Raw genomic sequence first — 8,983 nt, 5'->3', positions numbered from 1 at the left:
TTCGTATTGTTACCAAAACTAATCATAGATCAAATTCATCTTGAAAAAGCTGTAGGTGTCAGTTTCTCTCAAAAGTTAGAAACTATCTGAGTACTTCAGGAATGGAAAACAGGAGCACTTGGAAAAAAAAATCAGCAAAATGGACTTGCTTCTGGCTTCAATTAAAACCAAAGTCAGCATGTTGGTGTCACTGCTGAGATCAAACAAGTCTGTGATCTATAGGAGAAAATTTGTAATGCTAAGGATGATCAGCTTTTGACTCCTTAAATGGCACATTCTGCTCTAGACCTCAAAATGCACAAGGGAAGCTGAGAGCTCTGTTTTTAGAATAAAATACAGAAAGGTCAAAACAAGTGTCCCTTAAAACCAGTCTCCATCAGTTTTAGCTACTCTGGCTCTAAAAGGAGCCAGCAACAGCTTGTTTTCAGTCACTTTTGTTTTTTTAAAATGCTTCCTTACATAGGCATGGTCTGGTGTTTTCTTAAAAGACAACAACTTTAAAAAAAGAACAAATGCCATACTTAATGTTTTTACTTTGAAAAAGAAGTAACAGTTTATTGGAAATGACACATTAATGAAAAAAATTCATCAGTATTAAAGCAAAGCTTTTCTAACCCATTTAACAGCTAACAAAACCATCCTTCTCCTCCAGAAGAAAACTGCTCCCTCAGAGCAAAAGATGAGTTCAGTAACAGTCAACTTCATTATCCTCTATGGTCCCCACAGTAGCAAGGATGTCCTGTAAGAGAGACTGAGGGCTTTCTTCCACATGGTCACTACTTTTATTTAGCTCATCATGTAGCTCCAGTAAGTCTATTGCACCCAAAGCTAACATCATGCTCTCTGGGTCTTGGAAATCCACCCCATCACCACCATCCGTGGGGAAGTTCTGGGCCAGAGAACCCTGTCTTAGTGTCCTCTGTAACCAGGCAATGCCACGTCCTGCAGGTGAATCTTCAATCTCCTGTGGATTCTCCAAAGTACTCATGGGGTAGAAATGACCTCTTAAGCCAATCAGCACATCACAGGCTCTCTGCCCCACGGGTTTGTCACAGTCACACAAAGATCGAAACAAAAACCCAAACAGCTTTGCTCGACAAAACACCTGCAGCAGCTCATTCTGAGGGGTGGAACTTGTGACTGCAGAGTAGACAGGAGCATAGGGACATTGGGAAAGCTGGCAAATGGTCTGACTACAGAAAACTTCAACCAGTTCCAAACCACCAAGTCTGACTTCCCAGTCTAAGTCATGCTCCACGGTCTGGATGACTCTAGAGACAAACTGCTCTGTATCCTCAGGCTGACCCGTGCAGCCTTCTCTCAGCCACGTGGTGAAGATGCTGATCACAGCCCTCCTAGGAAAGCCCTCTGAGTCTGTTGACAAGATTTCCTGAAGCTTTGCTACAGTGTTCTAGATGCAAAAAGACAAAAGAGAAAGCACAGTGAGGAGAGGAACATGCAAAGAAACAAGAACAGCAAAGGTAAAAAATCTTGTCATTACTGGTTGTGCAATCTGCCTGCATGAGCAGGTAACTTGTGAAGAAAGTTATAAGCAGTACAGCAGGAAACTGATGGGTAGTTGTGCTCATGCAGAAGAAGTTATCCTACCTCTTTGTTATACAGATTGCCTGTGGCAGGTGACTCTGGAGCAAAGCAAGTGATGAAGGCCAGGTGTCCCACCGCAGTCACAGCACTCGCTCGCACGTAGCTCTCTGGATCCTCCAGCAGGTTTTCTGTGAGCCTTAGCACCTCTGGGGACAGGAGACACTGCTTGAACTCCTTCTGGTCTGTAAACAAGATAGCAATCCAGAGAAGTGGGACTTTATTTCCTCAGAGCATGAAACTGTTTCTAATGCAAACTGTTCTTTGCCTCATACAAGGATGGACACTGCCTGCAGGGACCACGCAGCTGCTCACCAGAGCACAGATGCTCTGTGTCAGGCTTCTCCTCTCCCAGCAGCTTTTAGTCAAGCCCTGACAGACACTGGAACTTAGAAAATTGCATTTACAGTTGTTTTAGCAGCAAGAAAAAACTTTCTGCAGGCAAGCGGGGACATGGTTTCAGCCTCATCAAATTTATGCCTTTGCTTCAAGGAGAAAAAACAGTCTTCCTTTCCAGTTGTCAGGCACATGGCAGAGAAAACAAAAGTGGCTGGAGGGTAAAGTGCTAATGCAGCTGAGTGTGCTGGATACCTCCTTTGTGACCTGGGGACAACAGCAGTCGGCAACATCCCCCCTCCTCCAACATTGCAGAGCTATGGTAGGAAAATCAGCATTGCCTCAGTGCTACCTGCTGCAAAGCCTGAGCCACCAGGAAAGTGGAAAATCAGTAATTAATCCCAAGCATGCAAAGCAGGTCTAGGCTTTTAGCCTCCTAAAGCCCAGCCCCCAGCCTGCTGAAAGAAACCAGACTCTGCTGCAGAGCAAACTGAAAAACAGAAAGTGTTATCTGCCATTAAGCACTGTCACCTGCCTTGACAGACATGTCTCAACACCCCTCAGTTTAACTCACCAAAACTGCCATTAAGGCAGGTACAACAATCTGAGTTCAACAGAAAAAACAGGGTAAGTTTATTAATATTTTTGTCAGATTTTGATCATGTTCTAAGAGTAAAAATCTTGACACTTCTTTCTTTTCTCAGCCCTCCAGTTACAGGTCAGAAGATGCTTCACCAGCCCAACTGACTTTCACAGCTTTAAAAGAAATACTGCTCCAGTCTGAACTGTCAAATCTTTGCACCTACCTCTCAAGCATTTAACCATGGCAGTGAGGAATTCCAGGGAAGAATCTCTTACTTCCCAGCAAGGACTGCACAAATGCTTCTGCAGCACCAGAAACACATCTGTAAAAGGCAAGTGACAAACCTGAACAGACATGAAAGGCAACAAGCCTTACTGAAGCACTCACTGTACAAACCCTGCATCATTTCATCTGATACAATCCCTTTTGCTGCTGCTGTGTGCTTCTCCCAGAGTTCTGCAAAGCACTATTTGGGCAGCTAAACGTAAATTCAACATAACTGTGAACAAGTGAATCCAGTGCTTTGAGCAGGAAAGGCAGGCAGGGGCAGATTTCATATGTGCCACTGACTGCTGTTTGTCCCAGCTGGAACAGCTTCGTTACCTTCCAAAATCTTCTCAGTTTGTTGCCACTGACTGTTGGAGCAGGACAGTTCCTGCAAGTGCACCAACCACTTGGATGTAGCTTGAAAGGTTTTCTTTAGAACCTGAAGCAAAGTAAAGCAGATTTACTTTACTACAGGAGGAGGCGGTGTTGCCTTTATGCCTTTAAAGGTAAAATTCATTTTAGCCTAAAACTTACAAAGAAATTCTCAGAGTAAACAAGTGCATATGCCTCCTTACTAAGAAGCCAGCCACAAATAAATGGTGCCTAAAAATAATTTCTAACAAACATCTAGAAAATCCCTGTGTTCAGCTAAGTATTACGAAGTTCTATTACCTCCAGCTTTGGATTTGCAGTTGCCACCAGAGTCACTCAAACAAAACAAAGCAAAAAACCAAACCCCCTTAATAAAAAGAATTCAATACTTCATGGCCGTGTCAAGTTGAGAGTGTCAGTGCTACTCTGAGACATGATGGCTCCTGTCTTCTCAAGAACTCTCAGTGTATTGGTCAGTTACTTGCTCATTAGAATTTTAGCTATTTTCTGTAAGCCACACAGGACAAGAGAAGTCTCCTACATATTCTAGTACAAAGTGAGCTAAGAAACAACTGTGGTCAGATCATTTCTCAGAATTACACCCCCCTGGGGCAAGCTAATAGACTTGGATCTCTCCCTAGTTCTATACTCACAGTAGGGCTGGTGTTTGGACTGTGCAGATATGCCAGAAGAACATCAAATAGACTTCCTATGAGGGTGTCACAGTCTGAAACAGAGAAAACAAACCCAAAGGACCAATACTGAGAGATGGAGCAGCAAAATCCCTGCTGAAATACAGAAAGACACAGGACTGTAAAACTGCTTTGGATAAGAAAGCAAAGATTAACTCACCTTTCTTCTCTGAGAGTGCCGCAAGGACATCAAGAGCTGACTTTTGCACTCTGAAGCAATTGATCAAATTCTGGCTTATTGTTCTTCCCAGAGGAGAAGCTGGGCTCAAGAAGCCATTGCAGAACTGTAAAATTGTCATGAGAGAGCGCAGCAAGGACGCACAGGGTAAATCCACTCTTAAATGTTTCTAATGAGTGAGAAAGAAAAAAAGAGAAAAGAGTTTCCTGCAACAGTCTCAAGTACAGAGCAATTTTTGGTCAGAAGGCAGCAAAAATTGCAATTTCTAGTGAGTTCTTAAGGTACCACTATGTCAATAACTAAAAATAAATTAATTTCCTCTCTTCCAAGAACTATTGCAGAGATGGAAGGAGATTCTTCTCACTGCTTGGGAAAGCAGTTCAATTTGTGTTTCTTCTCAGGATCAATAATTGCAATACAAGTAAGGTATGGTAGCAAAGCTCATCAAGACATTTAAAACTTAAGTGCAGTCCCTCTTCATGAGCCTCAGTAGTCCTCTGTTTTCATATTTAGAGTCTACTGTGCTTAATTTCCTTAAACTACGGAAACCCTCACTGCCAACTCCCCTCCATGTTCTGTTGTGCTCTACTGTGAAAGTTTGCAACCACTCTTAACACTGTCTTTAAAGGACCAGTTTGATTCCCAGGTTTATTTCCCTCTCTGAACATTACCAGAGACAGCAGCTTCTCCAGGTGAGCAAGGGTCTGACATAGGAGACCAGCACAAGATGTCTTGGAGGACAGAAGACTTTCAACAGTGACAGGATCACTAACAGACTCATCCAGCAAACCTAGAGGCCCAAAGAAGGGGAGAGCTCAGGTTGTCAGTGAATAGAAAAGACTGTGATTTGTAAAGTTAACCAAGGTATTCAGCTGATGTGTGAATATCCCTTCAAATGCCACTGGCAGTAGGATTTACCACAAACACTGCTACCCTCCTTGACTTCTCCTACTCTTTTTCCTCCAGTTTTGTCTGCACCAGACACTTGAAACACTGGCAAGCAGGCCTCTAACTTTTCTGTCACAACTGTACCTGCATATTCCAGAGGCTGGGAGGCTGCTCTCAAAATACAGTCCATTGGCTGAAGCAGAACAGTCAGTGCCTGAATCCTGACATCTTGTGGGCTTCAAGGAGGAAACAGCAGTTACCAAAACAAGAACACTTCACTTCCTTCCCAAATACCTGCCCCCAAATGCTGAGCAGGGTAATGATTTTCATGCAGGCTTTTAAGCAAGCCAGCAATGACAGAGCAACAAAAGCAGTATCACAATCTGAGCCTTCTTCCAAGCTTCCCTTGCTAACTGAAAGCAAAGGAGAAATGGCACCGGAATTTAGAAGCAGCTTTATCAAGCCATGCAAACAGAGAATGGGATCCTGTGTAAGGAGGCTGAGAGAAAGGCATATCTTGTCAACAAAAGAGTGTCCTTCTATCTTAAAACAAGCATGTTACTTAGCCTGTAAATCAATATCTGTATGTGCCATATTCATCTGGTGATTTCCTGGTGCTTTCTCACTACCTAAAGTGGAATTACGGAGCAGAAACACCTGCATAGGGCAGAAATTTCATTGCATTAAGTCCTACCATTTGCAGAGCTTCAGAAGTCCCACTGCCAGAGGACCTGCTTGTACTGGGGTTAAGTGTTCCAGAGCAGAAGTTATTAATGCCCAAAAGCTGCCTTCAGAGCCACAAAACACAGGTGACCTGAGAAGAAAGAAGTGTAAGTGTAACCTATCACATGGTGGCAAACAGATCTATGTCAGCACGGGCTCCAAGGTGCCAGAAGATCTTTACCGTGCCACGTTAAGCAAAAGATTGGCCAGCACGGGCTGTGCTTGAACAGTCTCCTCCAGCAGAAAGGATTCGATTTGCTTTGCTACGTCTAACCAAAGGACTTCAGTCCATGCAGCATAACAACTGCCAAAATAGCTGCTGAACAAACTGTTCAACAGCTTCAGTGACTGCTCGATGTGAGAGGCAGAGCTGGACTGAAGTGACTCTTCTATGTGCTTTACAATCATCTGGGCACATACTGGCCAGTCACAGTCCTTTGCACTGAGAGCTTTCAATGTTTCAGACTCTAGGGAGAAGGTGAGTATGTGCACCAGGAGCTGGCTGGCAGCTGAAGCCACAAACAGGCTGGGATCCCCTTGCAGAGCGAAGATCACATCCATGCCTCCTGTGGGAAAACAAAACAAGTCACTGGAGGAAAAAACAACCATTTATGACTCTAATTCAGGTACCACACAGCTTTAAATGGTGGTGGTGAGGTTTTCTTATATTTTATTTTGTAGTCTCTACGCAAAGTCAGCCAGTCCTTAAGAACAAGCAAACAGAAGAAGAAAATAAAATTGTTTTCAGATCCTCAGGGGTTTAATAACTCAGGATCAGACTTCAATATAACATCAGTAACATCAGGAGAGTTGACAGCACACTGAGTGTGTATTTATGGAAACAGCCTGTACCATTTCTGGACATAACCAGTAGGAAAAACATGAGCAGCAGTATCAGTACCACTTTTCCATCACATGGACAGCAGCACGTGCTGTACTTTAATACCAATCCAGTCTTTTAGGCCCCTCTGTACATGGGATCTAAAGGTGGTGTTAACAGCAGAATTTACATACCTGCATAATAACACCAGGATAGCAAATGTGTGCAAGGACTAAGAGATAAATGAGCCTCTGCTTAGTTTTTCTGCACTAAAATCATGCTGAAATGTACCCTTTAGTAGGAGTTACAAATAAGAATACAGATAGCTCTTGATTTCGTAAGGGCAATTTTATAAGATTCTTTCTCCTTTATAACGAGCACCATCTTCAGTGTTTGGAGAAAAAACCCAAATGTATAACTGACTTAACAGAAGTTAATGCTTAGCTAACTTAACCAACATCTTTCAATGAGTTCAGTGTTTTTGACCAATGGCTTATTTTAATCTTAAATAAACAAAGACTCCCATCTTGCTCATTTGACATCTGAGCAACAGACTGGAATGGCAGGGACACAGGAGATCTGGGGAGCCCCCAGCCCCAGCAGTACTCACCCGTGGAGCAGAGGAAGTGCAGGGCAGGCTGGTGGTGCACCATGCTGTGCACACCCTTCACCCAGCCGCTGCGCACCGACGCGTCCTCCCACGCCGCACCGCCCCGCGGCCCCTCCTGGCCAAAGAGCCTCCCCAGCAGCTTCTCCTGCCGAGGCCAGAGCAGAACACAGAGTAAACAGTGAGCAAAAGGGGCTGCTCTGTCCGAGTCAAGAGTATCAGTACTGTAGTGAAACCTCCTGTTGCTAGAAGTATCGCTAAAATGGGCAATTTTCAGAATCTCATGCTTAAACGTAATGGACAAACTAGAGTGTTCAAAACCAAAACTGCTTTGTTTCCAGGTGCTAAGGGACAACTTATGTATATCAGTTCCATTAGACTACTTTATACACCTGTACACATCTCTTCCCTGAATGAAGCCTTTTGAGTTTTACACTGTAAATGTATCCTATTGTAGAAAGCAGGGCTTTAAAAAGCTCCTGTGTTTTTGCAGGGAATCAGAAACTTCCTGTCAACCTACTATGGAGGGAAAATGACATCTGTTAGTGCAGTTTAAATCTACAGGATCTGTCCTGGGATACAGTACTGTGCAGTGACTGCTGTGAAGTAGCGTTATCCCGTACACTCCTGAACTAAAAATGGGAAGCACTACACATCAGCATTCACAGTCCTGCTGGGGTGAGACAGAAGAGAGAAGCAACTTTACATGAGAAGTGAACAGAAATGGTGATTGTAGGTCTTCGTTATCATATCACTTTTGCTGAGTTGTTCAATGTAAGCCATATATTTACAATATGCACATTTTCAGGGGTCATCCATACAGAAGGAGGAGACAGACACACAGCAGCAGGTACCTGGGTGGCCGACTCACCTGCAGGTGCTGGAAACGGCTTTCAGAAGAGGCGAGGATCCCAGCTAACTGCAGGGTAAAGGACAGGATGCTGGGGCTGGGATCCGGCAGGGCCAGCACGGAGGTGATGAGCTCTGTCAGACACGGGTTGTCCTGCAGCAGCTCCACAGTCGGATCTGCCCACGAGAGGTCAGAAAACAGCAGGTCACTGCCAGGACTGTCCTCTCTCACCAAGGCGGTTCCCTGAGCTGAGGTAGCCCCTGCCAGCTGTTAGAACTGATGAATTCGGGTTTACCCGCAGCATTTTCAGGTGTCACAGCACCTCAGATAGTTGTGGAGACATCCAAATCCCACCTGGACACCTGTTCCTGGGTCATCTGCTCTAGCTGACCCTGCCTTGGCAGGGGGTTGGACTGGGTCATCTCCAGAGGTCTCTTCCAACCCAAGCTATTCTGCGATTCCGTCCCGCCGGACCAGCCCCTGCTAGCCCCCGCCACTCACCGAACCACGTCAGGCTGCGGAACCAGTCCAGCAGTTTCTCCAGGCAGGTGTCGTCGAGGCCGGGCTGCCGCGGGTCGGCCAGGGCAGCGCAGACGCCGGGCAGCAACAGGGCGCACTCGCGGGTCATGGCGAAGCGGCGGCGAGCCCGGGCCACGAACCGGGATTGGGGGTCGGACATGGCCGGGGGCACCGGGACCGGGACCGGCACAGGCACCGGCACCGCACCGGGGGCGGCCCGGCCGCAGCGCGAGTGTCGCAAAGGGGGCGTGGTCAGCGGCCGGGCAGAGGGCGTGACCCGGGCGCGCTCCGGGGGTAGGCGGTGGGTACGGGACGGTGCTCGCGGTTGGCAGGATGGCGTTGCGACTTGCCTAGGTTGTCCCGGAGCTCTTGGGCGGAAGCTCCCGGCCCAGAGGCGGAGCGGAGCCCTCGCAGGGGCCGCTCGGCCGCCCGCCGGGATTCGCCGCCCTGCGGGGCCGCTTGGTGTCACCCGCGCTCCGCGGCCAGGCGCTGCCCGCATGTGCGCCGCGGCTCTGCGCATGCGCCACCACCCCGGGCCGCCGGGGG

General features: G+C 46.6%; 1 protein-coding gene across 4 annotated transcripts; it reads right to left on the bottom strand.

Annotated features, from left to right (window-relative positions):
* Positions 1-521: 521 nt before the first annotated feature.
* BRAT1 (BRCA1 associated ATM activator 1) lies at positions 522-8,873 on the bottom strand. 4 transcript variants are annotated; one of them, XM_048320704.1, is made up of 13 exons: positions 8,420-8,873; positions 7,940-8,094; positions 7,072-7,216; positions 5,823-6,207; positions 5,613-5,732; positions 4,949-5,154; positions 4,702-4,820; positions 4,013-4,199; positions 3,814-3,887; positions 3,125-3,227; positions 2,745-2,843; positions 1,609-1,751; positions 522-1,411 (listed from the first exon to the last, which is right to left on the bottom strand). In XM_048320704.1, the coding sequence occupies exons 1-13, from the start codon at positions 8,595-8,597 to the stop codon at positions 686-688; spliced, it is 2,640 nt and encodes an 879-aa protein (XP_048176661.1). In that variant the 5' UTR covers positions 8,598-8,873; the 3' UTR covers positions 522-685. The 4 variants fall into 4 exon arrangements, with proteins under 4 accessions (XP_048176661.1, XP_048176660.1, XP_048176662.1 ...); XM_048320703.1 differs by having other exon boundaries at positions 1,609-1,787; positions 8,420-8,871; XM_048320705.1 differs by having other exon boundaries at positions 1,609-1,787; positions 5,063-5,154; positions 8,420-8,869.
* Positions 8,874-8,983: the final 110 nt, after the last annotated feature.

This window comes from Corvus hawaiiensis, chromosome 16 (assembly GCF_020740725.1).
Source record: "Corvus hawaiiensis isolate bCorHaw1 chromosome 16, bCorHaw1.pri.cur, whole genome shotgun sequence".
Taxonomy (NCBI): domain Eukaryota; kingdom Metazoa; phylum Chordata; class Aves; order Passeriformes; family Corvidae; genus Corvus; species Corvus hawaiiensis.
The sequence above is the reverse complement of the archived record's forward strand: the minus strand, read 5'-3'. Positions and strand labels throughout refer to the sequence as shown.

What these genes read in the sequence shown, in the direction of transcription:
- BRAT1 (XM_048320703.1), bottom strand. Translation starts at nt 8,597, where the DNA reads ATGTCCGACCCCCAATCCCGGTTCGTGGCCCGGGCTCGCCGCCGCTTC. An exon ending in TGGAGAAGCTGCTGTCTCTG is followed by an intron (nt 4,200 to 4,701) that starts GTAATGTTCAGA and finishes CTCACTCATTAG; the next exon opens with AAACATTTAAGAGTGGATTT. An exon ending in GCAATCTGTATAACAAAGAG is followed by an intron (nt 1,412 to 1,608) that starts GTAGGATAACTT and finishes TTTTGCATCTAG; the next exon opens with AACACTGTAGCAAAGCTTCA.